This window comes from Gorilla gorilla, chromosome 10 (genome assembly GCF_029281585.2).
Source record: "Gorilla gorilla gorilla isolate KB3781 chromosome 10, NHGRI_mGorGor1-v2.1_pri, whole genome shotgun sequence".
In the NCBI taxonomy this organism is placed as follows: domain Eukaryota; kingdom Metazoa; phylum Chordata; class Mammalia; order Primates; family Hominidae; genus Gorilla; species Gorilla gorilla.
The window spans coordinates 60962402-60984803 of record NC_073234.2 but is presented as its reverse complement, the minus strand read 5'-3'; the positions used below and the strand labels follow the sequence as shown (position 1 = coordinate 60984803).

Below are 22402 nucleotides of genomic sequence, written 5' to 3'. Positions count from 1 at the left end.
CCTGATTAAATGCTTTTTATTTACTGTTCATCTCTGCCACTGGAATGTAAACTCCATAGTTTGGTTTTCTATTGAATCTTCAGTGCCTTGAAGAAAGCCTGATTGCTAGGAGGTGCTCACTAAACTTTTACTACATGAATTTAAATTATTTGCTTATATTTCCATTGTTTGTTTGTTTTTGACAAAAGGGTCATCAAAACTTCAATCCCATATGAGGCATTCAGACAGCATTTCTTCTCTGGCTTCTGAGAGAGAATATATTACATCACTAGACCTTTCAGCAAATGAACTAAGAGATATTGACGCCCTAAGCCAGAAATGCTGTATAAGTGGTCATTTGGAGCATCTTGAAAAGCTGGAGCTTCACCAGAATGCACTCACGAGCTTTCCACAACAGCTATGTGAAGTAAATTTAATTTATCCTTGTAACTTTCAAGACATTTGAAGAGCTTTTGTATTTATATCTAATTTGCATAATTAAGTCGTTTAAAAGAACATTCTACTTTTGTGTCACTGGGTGATAAGTCCCCCGTGCCTCTGGTTTTTGCACACATATCTTAGTCTGTGTGATGTTCAGGAGCATCTTTGAGGGCAGGCAATGGAAACAGATCTGATTAGAAAGGAATTCCAGGTTCTGTACGGAGTACATGTTAAAGTCTACCAAGTGTATATTGATTATACTTTAATCATTTAATTCAAGTAAGACAACTTCAACAATTTAAATTAGATTAGGTAAACTAGAATTAGACCTGGTTTGGTAGTACTGGCTCTGACTCAGCTACCAACTGTGTGACAATATGAACATGTCACTCCGCCTGCTCTAATCCTTCATTTTCTCATCTGTAAAATAGAGATTCAACTAAGTGATTACTGAAACTTTTTTTTTCAGTTTAAAATAATGTGTAACTTAAAAATTTTTTTCTTTTTGGTCAAAGTTCCTGTCTTGTAAGAATTAAAGTATAACATAGTTTGTTGATAGGATAGCTCTCTGAAAATTGACTTTGCTCACCATTTGTATGTACTACAGATCAAAATAGTTTTGAAAGCCAAAGAAGATATCATAAAAGTTAAAATTATTTTAATGCAAATGTTTAAATTGTTAAATTCTCAAGGCTGGGCATGGTGACTCATGCCTATAATCCCAGCACTTTGGGAGGCTGAGGCAGGTGGATCTTTTTGAGTTCAGGAGTTCAAGACCAGCTTAAGCATCAGCAAAATCCTGTCTCTACCAAAAATATGAAAAATTAGCCAGGTGTGGTGGGGTGCACCTGTGGTCCCAGCTACTTGGGATGCTGAGGTGGGAGGATTGCCTGATCCTGGGAGGCAGAGGTTGCAGTGAGCCAAGATCGCACCACTGTACTCTAGCCTGGGCAACAGAGTGAGACCCTGTCTCAAAAAAAAAAAAAAAAAGTCTTGTTGCAAATGCATTTCCCCCTTTTTAAGCCTAAAAAATTAATCATAATTTTGAGATGTTTTAAAGGCAACATTACATAAATTTTAAGTATATTTAAGGGATGTTTTTTTCTCTAAAGTTTTTATATCTGGAGACAGAGAGAAGAAAGAAAGGTGACCCACTCCTCCAGCCGTGCCCTAATGTCTAAAATGTGTCTTTCTCTCTTCTCTGCTTCTTTGCCTTGCTAAATACTTCAAGCCACCCAGGGCTCAATTTAAATGTCACTTCATCACTCTCTGCTTCTCTTCCTTTTTCCTTCTACCCTCCAGCCAACCTACCCACCTAGCCTCCATGTCCATAACACCTGATGCTTTCCACCTAATTCTCATTCGGTCATCCAATTTGATTTAAAATACCTTTGCCCCCACTAGACTGTGAACTCTTTGAGGACAGGACTTGTTTCAGGCTTGTTTCTGTCTATTCCCAGTGCCTAGTGAGATCTGACATATGGTAGAAGTTTAGTACTTACTGAATTGATTTGTGGAGGAATAAATGTCTGAAACTTGGTAATCCTTCAATTAATATTTGTTAAATGAGCAAGCAAAATAATTTTGGGATTTAGTCTAGTTAAAACAAAGAGAATTGGAAGAGACTGTGACAAGGTGAGACATGCCGGCATTCAATGACTGGACAAGCTCAGAACCTTCTCGTAGGGAAATTTCAAAATGACACCGTTAGATGGCACTTTGTTTGTTTGTTTGTTATTGTCAAAGGGTCTCATCTATGTTCCTTTTATAGGAACATTTCCTGATTAAACCTTGGGAATAATTTTAAAATCTTTACTTCGGAATAAGTTAATGAGGGTCTGAAACAAAAGCAGGAATTTTGAAACAACTTCTGGGGCTAAGAGTGGTTAATAAGCCTTTATAATCATATCAAACTCTAGAGTTTCTCGTGTGGATAAATATATTGATAAATAAAGAAGACCATAGAGAAGTGATTGATTTTGGCATTTTAGCTCTTTGAGAGTATTACATACCAAAGTTTTAAAAAATTGACATAATGTGTAAGTAGGGGTTTGCTATTATCATTATAAAATTAGAAATTGCTTAAAAATAGAAAGTAGAAATTTGAAACAAAAAGTTTCATAAAAAACAGGAGGTTCTAAAATGAAACACATTATAAGTAACTATTTTTACAGTTAAATCTTAAATATATCAAAATATGTAACAATTTCTGACAGCATTTAAAACATTCCCAGGATTATGTTGTACTTTTTGTTAAATCATTAATTCAAATATTTGTTGAGGCCTATTCTGCTTCCATTTTGCTCTTTCTGGAAATAATTTACAAAAAAAGCTGAAGGAAGCTTTCAACTCTATTTTTGTGAACCTGCTTTTTACAATCTACCTGTTGTAATTTTCCTGGTTTTACCCATGCTACAAGCAGAGAGGATTGGGCCAATTAGTATACTGAAATTCTGTTGTGGATTGTGTTTTCAACTTTTTGAAAATTCTTGATGGTTCTAGTTACCAGAGGTGTGTAAGGCAGAAATATTAGCTAGACTTGAGTTCCTCAGATGGTTCCCTTTAGAATTTTAAACTATTGTCTTTTCAGACTCTGAAGAGTTTGACACATTTGGACTTGCACAGTAATAAATTTACATCATTTCCTTCTTACTTGTTGAAAATGAGTTGTATTGCTAATCTTGATGTCTCTCGAAATGACATTGGACCCTCAGTGGTTTTAGATCCTACAGTGAAATGTCCAACTCTGAAACAGTTTAACCTGTCATATAACCAGCTGTCTTTTGTACCTGAGAACCTCACTGATGTGGTAGAGAAACTGGAGCAGCTCATTTTAGAAGGGTAAGAAAGAGCTCATTAAAAATAAAAGGGTTGCCTAAATATGCTGATGTTAACAAAATATGCTGACATTTTTATAGCAATGAGTTTTAACAACATGGTGAAACTCCATCTCTACTAAAAATACAAAAATTAGCCCAGCGTGGTGGTGCGCACCTTATAATCCCAGCTACTCAGAGGCTGAGGCATGAGAATCGCTTGAACCCAGGAGGCGGAGGTCGCAGTGAGCCGAGATCGTGCCATTGCACTCCAGCCTGGGTGACAGAGGCGAGATTCTGTCTCAAAGAAATATATATATATAAAATATATATATTTATTATAATATATAATACATATATTATATATATTTATTATATATAATACCTATATATTATATATATACTATATATAATACTTATTATATATAATAAAAGACTGAGGCAATGAATATTACAACTTTTATCAACTGACTTACATTTTTACAACTAATTTTTAAATTAATGAATCCTCTTTGATGCTATTCTTTGAAAGCAAATTGTTTTTGATATTTTTTCTTTAAAGCATATGAATTTATGCAATTTAATCATTATCTTGTCTCTTGTGACTAGAAATAAAATATCAGGGATATGCTCCCCCTTGAGACTGAAGGAACTGAAGATTTTAAACCTTAGTAAGAACCACATTTCATCCCTATCAGAGAACTTTCTTGAGGCTTGTCCTAAAGTGGAGAGTTTCAGTGCCAGAATGAATTTTCTTGGTAAGTGTTCTGTGTGGGTCTCCTCCTTACCAGGCCCTCTAAGTTGTACAAGATGAGTCATATATGGACCCTTTAGTTGTGGATTTAAAGGTGGCATTTCAGTTTAAATATTATGCTGGATTTAAAAAATAAAATTAGCAGGTTGGCAATAAAACAAAATGCTATCAAACTATGAAAAGACATGAAAGAAACATAAATGCATATTGGTAAGTGAAAGAAGCCAATCTGAAAAGGCTACATACTATTCGTTCCCAACTATAAGACATTCTGGAAGAGACAAAATTATGAGGACATTAAAAAGATCAATGGTTGTCAGGGGTTAGGGGAGGGAGAGATGAATAGGTAAAGGACAGAGGATTTTTAGGGCAGTGAAACTGTTTTGTATACTATAGAGGGGGATACGTGCCATGATACACTTGTCAAAACCCATAGAATGTGCAGTATAAAGAATGAACCCTGAAGTAAACTATGGACTTTGAGTGATAATGGTGTGTCAAATATTGGCTCATTGGAACAACTGTGCCAAACTAATGCAAATTGTTAATAATAGGGGGAAATGTGTGTGGGGTGGTGGTGGTGGTGAGGGGAGAAGGGATATATTGAAAGTCTCTGGACTGTGTGCTCAATTTTCCTGTGTATCTAAAGCTGCCCTAAAAATAGTCTATAATTTAAAAAAATTATCACATTTTTATTGTCAGAGGTTAAAATGATAGTTACTTGGCCTACTGTGTAGTACACTGTGGTTCCCTTTAATCTTAAACTAAACATGCACATGGCTGCCTGAGCTGGGTAAGGCATCCTGATACTGAGATATTGTTTTTCATACTGAAGTTTCTTCAGCAACTTTTTGTATGATAAATATGATTACCCTTTGCTGTTGTTAGAAATAAAATTAATCATTTAATGGTTTTCAAATTAGTGAAGTTAATGTATATTCATTCAGCTCTTGTGCTTTGCAAGACATTATAATAATGCAAATTATTATCATCACTTTTATTAAAAGTTGTAGAATCCCCTGCCTTCTCTTAGCATATGAAATAATAGAGGAAATTATGTTCATTTGTATCCTAAATGAACATTTTAATTTTAAGGAACAAAATACTTTTATGACAATAAACAGGAATTCCTCATATTTTATCTTCCTTCATAGAGAATACTCACATCTTGCCACCCATGTGTTCATTCTATACCTGACTCAGTAAAATAATTTTTAATTCTACTTAATAGCAGAATATGGCTTAACTACTTATTAATAGTATTTTAATTTGTCAGAGCTTTCAGAAACTAATAATGATCAAAGCCATCTTAATTTGGATAGTATTTTCCTCCTTTTCCGCGCCCTCCCTTCCTCCTACCCTCCTGAATATTGGCCACTTTCCAACCATGATCCTGAAACTGGGGATAGAGTTATTGACTCACTCACTAGTAAGCAAAGCAAACTCGGTCTCTGTCCTTAAGGAACTTGTGATTAAGTTCAGAGCACAGACAAACATTAAGTAATGATGGCGTAAATAAATGTAATTTTATATTGTGGTGCCTTCTGTGGAAAAGTTTCAGGATGCTCTGTGGTACCTCAGGGGAATCTGATTCAGACTGTGGAGTCAGGAAAGCATTTCTGTGCCTGTGACATTTAAGTTGGGTCTGGAAAGAGGAGCATCCAAAAGGACCTTGAAGCTTGTGTATGGTCAGTGTGTCATCTCAGCTGAATCTCACAATGATCCTAATGGTCATACCTAGGACAGGTATGACCTCTGCCCAGTTGAGGAAATTGAAGCCGTGAGATTTTTTGTGTGATGTTTACAGGTGCATACAATTAATTATCTTGTTGTGAAAGTTTGAATGGACCCCAGTTCAAAATCTGTTTGCTTTGCACTACACAATCTTAACAGTTTGAGAAGTGGTCTTACATTTGAGAAGATGCCCCATGGAGGTGACATCTGAGCAGGACCACTAACCATTAAAAAATAATCCCATGTAAATGGTGAAACCCTGTCTCTACTAAAAATACAAAAATTAGCTGGGTGTGGTGGCGTGTGACTATAATCCCAGCTACTCGGGAGGCTGAGGCAGGAGAATCGCTTGAACCAGGGAGTCAGAGGTTGCAGTGAGTGGAGATCACGCCACTGCACTCCAGCCTGGCGACAGAGCAAGACTCCATCAATCAATCAATCAATCAATCAATAAATCCCATGTAAAATAAAGTTTTAGTTCTGTGGCCTTATGAATGTTTTCCATACAGCATATGAAACTCAAGACTCTGAAGTCTTAAGTGGAGAATCATTTCGACTCATTTATTTTGTGAATAGGTGAGGTATAATAGCTATCTTTCTGCTTCTCAGGAAGACAGCTTCTAGGAGTGTCCTGGAACATTTTGACCCTTGAAGATTGTCTAGATAAAGAATAACCCATATTTTTAACCTTGAAAATGCTAATAACTAATTCCTCAATCCGTTTTCCTAGAAACGGTAGATTTGTAGATCTCTCAAGTGTCTTAGCGTTCATCTGATCTAGCTACACTCTTTTACAGATAAGAAAAGAGACTGTGATTTTCTGTTTCCCAAATTGTGTTTCACAGAATTTTATTTCTTGGAGGTACCTCATACTGCATTTCCTTCTTAAAAATTCATAAAGTAGGCCAGGCAAGGTGGCTCACGCCTGTAATCCCAGCACTTTGGGAGGCCAGGGCGGGCAGATCACAAGGTCAGGAGATCGAGACCATCCTGGCTAACATGGTGAAACCCCATCTCTACTAAAAATACAGAAAATTAGCTGGACATGATGGCACGTGCCTGTAATCCCAGCTACTCAGGAGGCTGAGGCAGGAGAATCTCTTGAACCTGGGAGGCGGAGATTGCATTGAGCTGAGATCACGCTACTGCACTCCAGCCTGGGCAACAGAGCGAGACTCTGTCTCAAATAACAGTAATAATAATAAAATAATAAAAAATAAAAAAATCATAAAATATACCAGAGTATTGAGAACTCAGATATTTTACTTTATTTTACCGAATGTTTCCCAATCTCTTAAGATTATATGATCGAAGAATACTTTTATTAAATAACAACCATTATTATTCCATAGAACACTCTTTATGAGCTATTACCATAAAGAATTTTTGTCCTTATAATATACTGTATTTTAGTAAAGTGTTCATAGTTGTTTTGCTATAGTTATTTAAGAGTAATTCTAGTTAATCTATGTGGTATATAATAACATCACAAATAATTTGAAATGAATATTCTAGGAATTTTTACTTTGTACAAATGTTGGGTAGACAAATTTATATTTAAATAGCTGTTTAGCCTCCAGGTTAAAAGATTCTGGTAAGTATAGCATATTATTTTATTGTTTAGTGGAAGTATTAAGGCTATTACCTTATTTTTAAAAGTGGATTTTAAAAAATTGTCAGTGTGAGAATGGAAATCAAATTAAGTGACACACTATTGGTAGCTGTTCTTATTTTTGAATTTAATGGAAATCTGGTTAAAATGATTAAAATGTTTATCTCATTTTTTTTCTTTTAGCTGCTATGCCTTTCTTGCCTCCTTCCATGACAATCCTAAAATTATCTCAGAACAAATTTTCCTGTATTCCAGAAGCAATTTTAAATATTCCACAGTAAGTTTATTGTTATTTTAATTTTAAAAGCACATTAGCTGGAACAGAACCTTTAGAAACATGATTTTGATTTAGTAATATAGAGATAATTGATTTCTAAACCTACTCAACTTAATGTTTTTGTATGTATGAATGATTTTCACTAGATAAAAGACCCAACTCATTACTTAAAATGGAAACTTTTATATTTATTTAGTGGATCATTGTGTAAAAACAACTTAAGATTGTTTAATTAATTGCTGTATTAGTATAATGAAATGAGATTATACTGGCTATCACTTTAACTTTTAAAATTTTAATTGTTTGTGGAACTTGGTATGTTGCCAAAATACCTTTAACTTTGACATTATGCTTAAGTTATGTTTGAGTGAAATTTTGGGGGAAGATTAGGCAAGTTTATGTAGTTCCAGGTTTTTGAGATATTTTGGTTAATTTCATGAAACCAGAAGCTTCCTGTTAACTTTAAATTCAGGCATTAATTCGATCTTGAGTGTGTTGTAATCTTAAATGCTATTCTAATTATATCATACATGATAAACCAAATTCATAAAAATATATGTGTAAATTTATCTTTTCCTTTGTTTTCTTGCTGTCAGCTATTCCTTCAAACACTATGGCTTTTTAGAAGGGAGACTAAAATGCTGCTTGCATGATGCTGCAATGAGCTCTTCTGTGAGCTTATATTTAGGCAAATAATAATTAGAATTTAGCCATAGAGAGTGTTACACAAACCTGTAATAGCTAACTTACATCTAGCTTTAGAATGTGTTTAACTGTTCTAACTACTCTACGGTGGCTCATCTCTTTAATCTTCCTAATAATGCCCTACGATAGCCACTGTTATTATCTCCACTTCATAAGAGATGAAGTAACTTGCCCAGAGTCATAGTTCTTAAACACTGGTGGTTCAACTTCAGGCTCTCAAATCACATGCATACTCATATGTCAATAATGCTAGTTTTGACGTTACACTTTATTCTCACCCTGGGGAAAATTATTTGTGATGTTATTTCATGTATTTTGGAAATACTCATTTGGTTTATGTCTTTCCTCTGTATTGTTTTAGCTTGCGGTCTTTAGATATGAGCAGCAATGATATTCAGTACCTACCAGGTCCTGCACACTGGAAATCTTTGAACTTAAGGGAACTCTTATTTAGCCATAATCAGATCAGCATCTTGGACTTGAGTGAAAAAGCATATTTATGGTCCAGAGTAGAGAAACTGCATCTTTCTCACAATAAACTGAAAGAGGTAAGACGATTATTGCCACTTAAAAAATATACTTTATGATTTGCATCATTACAAATGATCATTTTAAGTGATATTTAGCTTCGAAATACCAATTTCATGAAACTAGAAGCTTCCTGTTAACTATAAATTCCTGTCAACTATAAATCCAGATTTCCATTAAATTTAAAAATAAGAACAGCTACTAATGGTGTGTCACTTAATTTAATTTCCATTCTTACACCGACAATTTTAAAAAATCTACTTTTAAAAATAAGGTAGTAGCCTTAATACTTCCACTGAACAATAAAACAATATGCTATACTTATCAGAACCTTTTAATCTGAAAGCTAAACAGCTAGATATAAATTTGTCTACCCAACATTTGTACAAAGTAAAAATTATTAGAATATTCATTTCAAATTATGTGTGATGTTATCATATAACATTATAGATTAACTCAAATTATTCTTAACTGTTACTTAACTATGACAAAACAACTTAGAACGCTTTGCTAATACACAAGATAGTATAAGGATAAAAATTCTTTATAGTACTAGCCCATAAAGAGTGTTCTATGGAATAGTAGTGGATGTCATTTAATAACTATAAATTCAAAGTAAGCATTGTAAATATCAATACCATTCAATTTTTTTTGTTTTTTAAACAAGTTGTAAGCCTACCCTATGGTAAATGGATATGGTAACACAGCATAATTTCCTCAAAAAATTACTTTTGTGATATACTTTTAAAGGATTATATGAATATATACATAATTATAGATGAATGTGATGCTGTGTGTCATTGTATCAACAAATCTCTGTCCAATCTGTTAACAGACTCTTAGATACGCCATTTTTCTCAAGTCCTTGCTGGCCTGTATACTGTGTTACTTGTTTTTCAGCTTTCCTTGGTACATTCTTAAATTTCTGCATTCCGCCACCATGCTATCACCCTAATGGATCAACCTTTTTTGTATTGCTCCATTCTCTCTGTTATAAATCTGAAATTGATAATTTGTTTGTCTCAGAAAATATTATTTTTCAAGTTCTAGCATATTGCCTACAAAAACCAAAAGAATTAAGTGTGTGACACTGTGAGGTTCAGCAAAACTGTGCATATATTTTGCTACCTGATTTTTTGCCAGCAAATGAGTGTTTTCTATTATAAATATAGTATATATTGCTTAAAAATTTGGAACAGAAAAGAAATTACTCCAATTAGGATGCCACCTAAAGTATAAGCATGTAGCTGTACTTTGAGAACACTAAATTGCATGCAGGTTTGTAGTGACTAGGTCTTCTTGCCTTTACTGAAGGAGCAGAATGAAGGCACAGATAATGGATAACCAAATCCATTTTGTGGTAAGAACTTCCTTACTTTCAATGTCTTGAAGAGATGAAGTATGTTACCAAAGGAGATTGGGTTTTTTAATATTACAGATGAGTGACATAGATTGTTTGGGAGTAAGTTTTTATATGTAAGTTTTTATGTTTTTAAACACATACTGACAACTTATGACAAACCTTTGGAAAGTTTTAAAACTCTGTTGAAAGGTTGTGCAAGCTGCTGATGGAATCTGTGAGCCTTTCTTGTTTCTTATCATGTTTTTTGGCAGAGCACATTTCTTCCTTCCCACCAACAGGTTTTGCCCTTTTATTTTCCATTAAGATTCCTCCTGAGATTGGCTGTCTTGAAAATCTGACATCTCTGGATGTCAGTTACAACTTGGAACTAAGATCCTTTCCCAATGAAATGGGGAAATTAAGCAAAATATGGGATCTTCCTTTGGATGAACTGCGTCTTAACTTTGATTTTAAACATATAGGATGTAAAGCCAAAGACATCATAAGGTTAGATAATTTTTTTCTATTTGGTTTTACTAAATTTATTTCAGATTTTCTACTCTCTGTGACTTTGATGGACATATATTGTTACGATTTAGGGAAAAATAAATAGTAATATTTGGCATTAATATGCTGTGTGTCATTTGCCTTTCATTTAATGAATGTGTTTCTGTGGTGCCACTGTAGAGATTTCTCATTCTTCTTAGCCAGGCTAATGTTGAGAGCGGCTTCTCCTCCTTCTGTTTCTTTTCAGTGGAGTAGACTCTAAAAGAAAATAAGTATTGCTATTTGGTCTCTGGTTACCAATTACACAATCTAAAGAAATACAGCACAGTACAATAACTTCTCACACTGTATTTCATATAGCAACTAGTTAACATATGCCTCTTACATCTTAAAGCATTATAGCTACTGACATCATGTGAAATTACTAACTTCTATTTTGCCCATTAGGATGAGTAATCTACTCACCTTGATCAGTTTTGAAAGCACCAAAACTTCTCAAGTATCACTGTTTCTGGTCTTTACACTTTAAGCACTTTAAATATCTTTGGTAATGGATTTTATCCTCTTTTTTGTTCCCTTTCAGCACATCGGTCTTATTACTTTCTCATAAAATCCTTTGCTCCCTTTTCCACAGTTACTGTATTGACGTTGCAGACCTCAGCTCTGTCATCACCTCTCAACTTGACTGTAATATCCACCAAGGCAGAGACCATGGCTGTGTTCACTCACTATTCAAATCTTGGCACCCAACACAGCACCTGGCATACAATTAATAGTTGTTTAATTACCAGTGATTTATACTTACTCATTCTCTTCTGACTAAAATCTCTTAAATTTATATTTAACTTCATCTGTTTTTATGAGGAAGGATTTTGTTTTCTGAACTCCTGAGCTTGATTTCATTTTAAAGGAAAGAGTTTGTTAACTTTTGTGCTAATTGTGGCTACCCTTCATCCTACCCAATTATTTTTCTCTCTTGAAACTGGAAAAGATGGTCATATAAAAATTGGTTCAGTTCTTACTAAACATTTAGTAGAACTAGCTTTCAGTGTATTATACTTATTATCTAACTAAATATTTTTAATATTTAATATTTAATTTAATATATAACTAAATATTTTTAAACATGTTTAACATTTTCAGAAAAGACAGAAAGACCTAGAGCAGATTAGAAATTGTAGGCATCGTTTGCTTTTTGAAGAAAGACATTTTTTCAAATAGTGGTACATTCTTAAGAAATAAATCAAGAAAGGTAATGTTGCTTTTTGGTCATATCATCAGGAATGTTGGTCAGATTCTTATTAGTTACAGGAATGAATTGGTCACTACTCTGATGTAAAATTCACTTATGATTTAGTCTTTTTCTCTAATTTGAAACTGTGGCAACATTTTAACATATTTCAAAATATATCTGTCTCTATCCATTATATTTTTGATAACACTTTGACTCTACTATTAGTTTAAAGGTGGTTTTTTAGCTACCTAAACACTTCTATTTTGTTCAGTTTTTACATTAAGATCATTAGGAATGAAAGCATGTTAACATCTGCTGATAGTATAATAGTTTATATTTATTTATGATGTTATGTGATCTCACTATCCATATATACTATTATGTGCATATGTGATATACATGAATATATAGCTATACATCATATATACCATATATGAATATATACACACACATATATAATGTAACTAATATGACCCTATTTTCAAGCTTTAACAGTATACATGTATCTCTACCTTGTTTCTATGTCATATGGACTTTGTGAAATTTTGAACTTTATAATTTATAGGGTTTTTCTTTTCTTTTCTTTTCTTTTTTTTTTTTTGAGACCGAGTTTCACTCTTGTCGCCCAGGCTGGAGTGCAGTGACCTGATCTTGGCTCACTGCAACCTCTGCCTCTTGGCTTCAAGCGATTCTCCTGCCTCAACCTCCCAAGTAGCTGGAATTACAGGCACCTGCCACTGTTCCCGGCTAATTTTTTGTATTTTTAATAGAGACGGGCTTTCACTATATTGGCCAGGCTGGTCTCAAACTCCTGACCTCATGATCCGCCCACCTCGGCCTCCCAAAATGCAGGGATTACAGGTGTGAGCCACCGCACCTGGCGTATAATTTGTAGGGTTTTTCATACTATTTAAAGACATTAGAATATGTATACATGTATGTATATGTGTGTATATATAGAGGTATATATATATTGCATATCGTATTCTAATTAGTATTGCAAACATATTTTGGCCTTTTGATTATTTCTGGTGATAGTGTAACATGTTTTCTTTGGTGATTTTACCAAATATTGTCAACTACCCTAAAATCTCTAGCAAAATATATGCATTAACAGTACTCTGAAAGACATGTATATTATTAGTTATATGAGATATGCACTCCTTTGGATACTATATTTTAGAATAGTGTGACATGTAAAAGAACTCACCTAAATCTCAAGTGTACTTTTAAGCAGTTTATTATTTTACTTTTATCTTTCAAATACTAGGTTTCTTCAACAGCGATTAAAAAAGGCTGTGCCTTATAACAGAATGAAACTTATGATTGTGGGAAATACTGGGAGTGGTAAAACCACCTTATTGCAGCAATTAATGAAAACCAAGAAATCAGATCTTGGAATGCAAAGTGCCACAGTTGGCATAGATGTGAAAGACTGGCCTATCCAAATAAGAGACAAAAGAAAGAGAGATCTCATCCTAAATGTGTGGGATTTTGCAGGTATTTCTTTCTATAGAATTTTAAAATTCACTTTTACCATTTGTTTGGAACAGGGATTCAAACACTGAGCTTTCTGTTCTAATATCCAGAAACCTGGTAGACTGTATGGAATTATTCCAAAGCCCTTCATTTCTCCTAATTTTACCCTTGCCTCCAGAATGGAGAAGAACATGGAGGGATATGTTAGGAACAATTTGGTGCTAGGTACTTTGATCGGTTGCTGACAAATATGCTAAAAGTGGTCAATCCTAGTAAAAACCCAGAATAGTTCTCTAAACATGGTCTGTTGTTTTTCTCTTATTAGTATGCTAAATAATAAATAGTATTATTCTCCCAGATTTTTTTTTAAAAAAGGATTCTTGCCTGTTGTTTGAAAGATTAAAAAAATTTGTCTCTAATCTTTATTTAGGTCGTGAGGAATTCTATAGTACTCATCCCCATTTTATGACGCAGCGAGCATTGTACCTTGCTGTCTATGACCTCAGCAAGGGACAGGCTGAAGTTGATGCCATGAAGCCTTGGCTCTTCAATATAAAGGTGATTTGTTCTGATCATCTGAAAATAGAAAATAATTCATGTGTGTGTGTGCACGTGTGTGTGTGTGTGTGTAAGTTAATTTATTTTGGGCAAACAATTGCTTCAGTCTCTTTAAATACTTTCTTAAAAGAAGCACTAAAATTTTGAGTTGGGAAACTTTCAGAGTAATGAAGTCATAACATGAAAATTGTATGTTCCATGTTGGTGAATGTTATTGGTAACCTGAAACTCTTTTATGCTGTAAAACTTGAAAATATATATGTTCAACTGTTTTTTAATTATATTATTTCTTAAATGAAATCTAAATTTTTCTAATTTAAAATAAGCTATATTAAAGAAAAGCAATCTATATATATATATCTCATCAACTTTGTACTCAGGGGCCATTTAGTGTGAAATTCTTCAGATTGTATCCTTTAAGTGGTCCCAGATTATTATGCTGTTCCATCTGGAATCTCCCTTTTGTTGCTTTTCTATCTTTTCCTTTCTTGTCTTGTTGTCAGCTATTCCTTCAAACACTATGGCTTTTTAGAATGGAGACTAAAATGCTGCTTGCATGATGCTGCAATGAGCTCTTCTGTGCATAAAGTCCTTAAAAAGGCTTGTGTCAGGACATTTAACCATGTAATTTGGCTGCATACATGCTTGTTTTGTAATTTGGGTATTTTTTAATGTTTCTTTTATTAACTTTTTTACAGCTAGCCAACGTGAGCAAATAGTACAGTGGCAGTCATATTTGCTTGAGTGGCTTTTATTCTTTCATTGTAGACTCCAAATTGGTTGACTTTAAAATGAATTTAGAAGATTAAATTCACAGATAAGGAAGAGAAAATATAAACTATATGACGTTAATTTGATATAATTTGTGGGTTTATGAAATGCTTATTTTATTTAGGAGTGAATGACTCATCTTAAGGCATGAAGATGGGAAAGGAAAACTATACCACTACCGTTATATAGGCCACCTAAAAGGGTGAAGAATTGGGTTAAGAAAGGCCAAAAATGACTTTTTAAAATGTCTTAAGGTTACATTTTTTTCTTAGGTTTAAGGAAAAAAGGACAGTTGTTCTTTTCTTCTTCTGAAGTCTGCTAGTTTCTCTTTTCCATTCAAGTGAATGTCACGGAAAGCAAATATCAACAGGAATGTGAGCAGGCCCAGTTTGAAAGCAAACACAAGAGGGTTTTGTGTCTTTCCCTCCAGGCTCGCGCTTCTTCTTCCCCTGTGATTCTCGTTGGCACACATTTGGATGTTTCTGATGAGAAGCAACGCAAAGCCTGCCTAAGTAAAATCACCAAGGAACTCCTGAATAAGCGAGGGTTCCCTGCCATACGAGATTACCACTTTGTGAATGCCACCGAGGAATCTGATGCTTTGGCAAAACTTCGGAAAACCATCATAAACGAGAGCCTTAATTTCAAGGTAACATGGTAGGCTGGTAGAGAAATGTAATTTATTGATTCTCAACTGCCTAGAAATGTCAGAAATTTTGAGAAGTGAGCAACTCACTTAAAATTGTGGGTTTTCTTTCCTCGTTGCTGTTAGCATTATTAAAGTCCTTTCCATTTTAAAATTATTTATACCGGACTTCATTTCTAATTCATAGAAATAGGAACAAAAAATAATTAGAGGACCCTGAGAGAAACTAAGAGACCGTTTCTGGGATACTGAGAAAATGTTTCTGAGAGAGAATCTGAGAAAATGTTTTTGATGCCTTTTCTGATTCAACTTCTTATAGTGGTGATTCAATCACAAGGGTAAAGGTGAATACTGAGGTCTTGGGATCATCTTTCTTCTATTATTCTTTAACTGTTATTTTTCCATTTCCTCTTTTCTTTTGGAATTCCTGTTTTATGGACATCTTGATCTTTTGTGCCACTCGTTCATGAATTTTGTCACTGTGATTCCCATTCCAATTTTTTTTTCCCTCCGTATTGTGAGGCAGCTGTTTTATTTAGTCATGAAGACCACTAACTTGGTTTTCAGCAGTGTCTCACTAATTACTTAGTTCATACAAAATGGGCTTTTTATTTTAGGAATTATGTTTTAAATGTTTAAAGTTATCTTCTTGTAAGCCAAATTTTTATAAAATGTAAATAAATCAGTTATCAGAGAGAACACTTTTTTTTTAAATACTTGCAGAAAAAAGAAATCTTCACTGGGTACTACAGGGAGTGTGGTGTAAACTGTACTGAAAAATACCCTTGATAGTTCCATATGGCAAACATAATGATGAATTTCACTTAGTCTGTCTTGGCTTAGCTCAATAGCACTAATGATCAAGATACTGGCTGATAAATAGAGTCCTATTTGGCCTGGGCAGTCCCAGCATAATTATGTAATAGTGTCCCACTGTATTCTCAAAAGCATTCCAATTTGGATGATGAATTATATAGTCACCTTGGTTATAACTCCACGCTGGCCAGTTAGCTTAGTTCTGTTCCATTTATATAGATTATGTGTGCTGCACTCCAAAACCTAATGAGCCATTTGTAAAAGTGATGGCTTTTGCGGTGCCCAGGGAGAGAATTTGTATGTTTGTATCCTTCAACACACATTTATTACAGTTATTAAAAGGTTTTATTGATGATAGATGGTAATGTCATGTAAAAATGACATTATTTATTTGTAGACTTTCCTATTCTCTTTTTGGACATGTAATTAGAAAGTAATATGACTTAAAGAAAAACAAATACACAAAATTTATTCATCCAATTAATCTCTTAATCCAGGTGTTTTTTTTTTTTCTGAGACTATACCCATACTTCAATAACTTTGTTGTTACTGAGAATATTTTGAGTTTCCCTTTTTGTCATTGTTGTCAGAGAATGTATCATATCTTTAAAAAGACTTGTTGGAGGATGAGTTTGTTTTGGAAAGGCCTGAATTTAGTTGATGCAAAGTCACAGATAAGATGGTTCATTAAGCTGTATTAATACTGCTTTTGTCTAATAGATATCATTACCAATAAGTCAGACTAGTTTTTCTTTTGGCACTTATAAATCACCTTTGAAGACAACTTTTTACAAGGAAATAAAACAAATGCTTTGAGAAATACCAGTATTATTGAAGGAAAAGTATACATTGCTAATGGATGCAGCATTCTGGCATAATGGTTTGAAAACTCATTTGATTGCTTTGTAGAAGAATGACTCTTTCAGATGACCCAGGGCCTGTGAGCCTGCCAGAACTTGAAAATTCTTTCTTCCCTGAGGTGCTTCAACCTGAATTCAAAGAGCAGCTTTTAATCTATTAGAGATCATTTTTTGTCCTCTCATTTATTTTTCATATTTGCCTTTGATCTTAGCTCTTCTCTAATCTTTTTCTGTCTCAACCTTATTAACATGTGTCTGTGCAGACACTTTTAAGTTTTATTTTTTGGCTCAGCCTGTCAGTTAACTGATAATCATGCTGAAAGGAGAAGCAGGACAAAACAGAGTTCAATGCTGACAATACTCCTTTTAATCTTGTCCAGCCCATTAGCAGAGCAGGCATCTCTGTAGGCCTTGAGACGTAGTCCCGTAAAACTCATCCCGTTTCTACTTGATTTGCTTTCTTTGAGAACTCTTGTTTACTTTATATGGAGGTTTCCTGCCTTGGATTAAAACATAAACCTCAATCTGAAGTTCAATTTCATCTTAATTTATGAACGGCTAAGAGAGGGAACATGAAAAGTGGAGGTTAGTGAAATTATCTCTAATTCTCTGGGTTAAGAGATACATGAAAACAGTCTCTTGAGTAACCATTTGCAGGTAAATATGGAAGCAATGGTTATGGTTGTCTCTTTAAGTTTTTAGTCACAAGTAGAAAAAGACCAAGTTAATTTTTTTCTGTGTGTGCTGAATTTCTATTTGTAGTAAGTGTAAGAATTTAAGCAGAAATTCTGATTCGTATTTTCAGGTAAAAAGAATATGTAATTTCCACAGGTCCAGAAATAGGGAGAGTTTGCCATCTGGTGGTTCTTAACGGCATTCTGGATATTATTAAGAGTTGCATTTCTATTTAAAATTATATTTTAAAAACCATTTGGAAGATACTTTTATTGTAGAAACTATCCTCTTAGGGCCATTCTTTAAAAAATCTTATTTTATATATTTCTCATTTTGTTGATAGTGATTAGATTCTAAGAGCAACAGAACAATGATCATCCTCTCCTATCAGAATCACTGGTGTTTAGATGATTTCTCATTTTCCCAAGTTCAAGGTTCCATGAAAAACATAGCTTGAGTGGGATTTTATGTCTCTGCGTTTCACTGTTGATATATATGTCCTCTCAATATAACATTTTACAAATAACCAAGCACAAAATTTAATATTTTACCTTGAATACTTAAAATATAATAATATCCAAAAGCTCTTGTAATTTGTACTGATATCTTATACTAGCGTGTCTGTTTCACATTAAGTTTAATGTCTTAGGACATAAAAAATATTTTTTATGGTTAGTGATTTATCTTGTTTTTTTTTTTTTGCCATGGAATTTCTGGATAGCGAGATAAATATTTCCATACTATTTTATTTGATATTTCCAAATTTGCCTCTGAATCAACAATTTTCCTATTTTAATTTCATTGTACTTGTTCCTTACAACCTAAATAGCTTTTTATTATATTTTGATTTTATTTAAAAATGTACTTCTGAATAATATATCTGTTTCTGTAAAAACTGTTAGCACTGAATTTGCCAACCATTTGACAAATACACAAATAAAATAGATTTTTACAGCTTGTCATTTGTAATTTCATAGATCCGAGATCAGCTTGTTGTTGGACAGCTGATTCCAGACTGCTATGTAGAACTTGAAAAAATCATTTTATCGGAACGTAAAAATGTGCCAGTTGAATTTCCCGTAATTGACCGGAAACGATTATTACAACTAGTGAGAGAAAATCAGCTGCAGTTAGATGAAAATGAGCTTCCTCACGCAGTTCACTTTCTAAATGAATCAGGTTTGTGTTTTTCATTCCTTATTTTCAAAGCTCAGCTGTAGTAACTTATAAAAGTGTTTCTGAATCTTGTATAGAATTTACATTCAAAGTTGAGAGAATATCCATACGGTTCTTTAATAGGCCACTGATTTTTTTCTTTTTGGAAGATCATCATGTGTGTTCATGACAAATCATGTATCATGTCATAAGAAAACAAATTTAGAAATCACCTAGGAGTAAAGCAGTGGAAAGAGTCCCTGAGTGGGAGTTAAAATATTTGGGTTCTAGAACTTGCCTTTACTGTTCAGGAGCTGTGGAACCCTGAGCACAGCCATATCCTTTCATAATGTCAAATGAGTTTAGTGCATGTGAAAGTTATTTTTATATTGCAAAGGGGAATTATTGTTGGCATGGTCTAACTGGGACGCTTGGAGAATCAATGGCTTCCTGAGATGATGCAGCTTCTGAGTAGAAGATCCAGCTCTCTTGCATCAAATATTGATCTCAAAGATGAAAATTCTCAAAGCAACTTCAGTGCTAATTGTGTACTTGATCATATTACCTTGCTAGAAATGTGTGAGTTGTTTGATAGTACTAGAGTGACTGGGAAGCTGCTTTTGATCCCTAGATTCTGTTGTATAAAAAATAGCTCCCTGTGGTTTATGATCTGTTCCTTTTCCCCATCGTTCTTAAGGTATGCTGAGATATGCTGTGTTTCTTATCTGTTATTTGAAAATAAAACATGTCTTTGTAGTGTGTATTCAGCAAGCGAAACAGAAAATTATGAATTTCTACTTATGTGTGAAATATGCTCTGTAATGCATGTCAGTGTCTCAAATATGCTTAAATATGATTATCTTATGTAGTTTAAAAATACTCCATTATAATATTGGAACTTTAGACCATAGGATGCACAGCTTCTAGTCCCAGCTCTGCCACTAGCTATGCTGAAATTTCTTCATCTGTAAAATGAGGAGGTTGGACTAGATTTTTTCTAAAGCCCCTTGATATTTGTTCTAGATTCCATGTTTCACTGTTTGATGACTTTTTACTACAGGAGTCCTTCTTCATTTTCAAGACCCAGCACTGCAGTTAAGTGACCTGTACTTTGTGGAACCCAAGTGGCTTTGTAAAATCATGGCACAGGTTGGTGTCTTTTATTTTTGTGGCACGGGGGTTATGGTCAAAGCATAGAACAGATGGCGCCCAGAGCATTGAGCGTTTTAGAGTTTGGGTTTAGTTAAGGCAGAAACTTTTGTGAATTTGGAAAACTGTGGAACATTTCACATAGAAGACTACTTGAAGAGCTTCATGGAAGAAGGAAAGATGTCTTGAGTTCACTTCCATGACTTGGTTTTCAAGCCACATACAGATGTTTGTATCACTCTGCCCCATGCTGCTTTACTAGATCCTGATGATGTCATTGGTTTGGTTACTGAATTAGTCAACTGAATGAAGGCTTTGTGGAAATCCTTGGGGTAAACACATATAAGAAAATTAGGTTGCTGAGCCTGTGAAACCTCTATCTAGATAACATGGAGGGGAGTTTTGACTTAAGTGAAATGATCTGAGCTTTAAATGCTTACGATTTTGAAAACTTTGGATGGCCTTGGTTATAGCTATTTTTTTCTTATATTTCACATGGAAAATGATTTTTTCTCCAAATGATAATCCATTACCAATGAGTTTAATTAGTTATAATAATCCATCTCTGTAGCTTTGACATAAAAGACCATTTGAGCAAAACATACTACCTCAGGGCTTTTCAACCCCAGCATGATGACATTTTTGGGCCAGATAATTCTTTGTTGCACATTGTAGGATGTTAGCAGCATTTTTGGCCTTTATATTCGAGACGTAAGTAGTATCCTCTAGCTGTGACAAGCAAAAATGTATCCAGACATTGCTAAATATTGCTTGGAGAATGTGAAAAATTACCCTAGTTGAGAAACATTAAGCTACTGATTTGTTGATGAGTAAAATTTATAGTTTTGCATGTGGCTGCCCGAGTCCCTAAAATTATTATATATTTTTATGTTAGAAATATCTCTTCCAATTAAACCATAAAGGTAATTAAATTCACTCAGGCAGTCTTGAATAATTGTTCCTAAATTCCATCTAAGGAAAAAAAGGAAGCTATTGTGAAGAGAGAACTCAGTTGAGGCTAAATCCTGTACCATGGAACTCAAGAGCATATTGAAACATTGCAATCAGCAATTATTTGCAGTGTGTCAGTTATTACTATTTTGGTAGGTATTTTTAAATTAGATTTTCAGCCTTCTGCACATATGTCATGGATAATGTGATTTTAATCAATTATTAAATGATAATGGAGACAGTAGTGTGACCCAGAGCACTTTGAGCATCAGCTTGACCTACGTTTCAGTCTCTTTAATTACTTATTAGCTCTGTGAAATTTCTTAATGCATTAAGCCTTTGTTTACTTACTTTTTAAATAAGGAAAATAACAGTTATCTTCTATATTGCCTCCCTGGTTCAGTGTAAGTGAGGGGTAAATGTTAGCTAATTTTATATTGGATCTATTTGGCAATTTAAAGAATGTTAATTAGGAAATTTAAAAAAATTCAGAACTATAAAGAGGTACTTATGTAGTTTTGGAAAGTGTGTCATGTATGGGGACAAATAAAAAAGATGTGTAGGTAGCTGCATCCTGTACAGCAAAGGAAGTTTTAAATATATCCAGCAATTTTGTTGTCCTAGCTGGCGCACAATAGTTATCAGGAGGTAACTCAACTCCACATAGTCAAGGAAAAGCTAAAGTTGCTCTCTAAAGTGGTGTGTTTCCATGTCACTATGGAACACTTGAAGTTGCACACATGTGAACATGAGGATGGGTATATCTTGTACAGTAGAATAAGGAAGAGGTTTGCATCAGAACTCCCCTTTTAAAAAAATGCAGATTTTCACTATGACTGCAATAAAATTCCTGAAGATTCTGTGGAGTAATTAAGTTGAAACTCCATGAAAGTTCTTCTCATTAGCATAGTTATAAATATGATAATTTAAGTAAAAATTAAGTTAATTTGAGCCACTCAAAGTTACTTTGAAAGACAGATTTAAAATGTCAATAAAATGATAATTTAAATTTCTGATTAACCTAAAAAAGAAGTGCCATCATTTTTATTTATGCCAATAAATTGAAATATAATGTCATTTTCTCACTAAGGTTTAAAGGAAATGAAATCTCTAAATAATCAAGTGAAACCAAGAGCAACTTGTCTGACAGCTATTAGCAAAAATAAATGGGAGTATTCATCTTCATGAATCAAGGCAAGGGCCGGAATAATTTCATGGTGCAGAAGCTCTAATGAGCCCACCCACTCTATGTGCCCCGAGCTGTTAGGTCACTAAACTTATTAAAAAAAGGTACCATTAAGGCAGGGAGAAGTTTACAAGACTCATTTAACTGTATGATAAAAGAGATATGAAAGAGACCTATTCAATTAATCAGGTGGAACATTAAAAAGCTTACATGGCAATTTAACCTTG

At 34.0% G+C, this 22402-nt stretch overlaps 1 protein-coding gene across 1 annotated transcript in view; it reads left to right on the top strand.

Moving 5' to 3' along the window:
* The window catches only part of LRRK2 (leucine rich repeat kinase 2), a 144129-nt gene that overhangs the window by 70870 nt on the left and 50857 nt on the right, over positions 1–22402 (top strand). Inside the window, exons 23-33 of the mRNA XM_019039400.4 lie at positions 189–406; positions 3011–3261; positions 3846–3994; positions 7520–7613; positions 8680–8866; positions 10514–10695; positions 13200–13429; positions 13839–13966; positions 15168–15386; positions 18712–18913; positions 19950–20038. Of these exons, the coding sequence (XP_018894945.3) occupies positions 189–406; positions 3011–3261; positions 3846–3994; positions 7520–7613; positions 8680–8866; positions 10514–10695; positions 13200–13429; positions 13839–13966; positions 15168–15386; positions 18712–18913; positions 19950–20038 (1949 nt within the window). The remainder of the gene's footprint in view (positions 1–188; positions 407–3010; positions 3262–3845; positions 3995–7519; positions 7614–8679; positions 8867–10513; positions 10696–13199; positions 13430–13838; positions 13967–15167; positions 15387–18711; positions 18914–19949; positions 20039–22402) is intronic.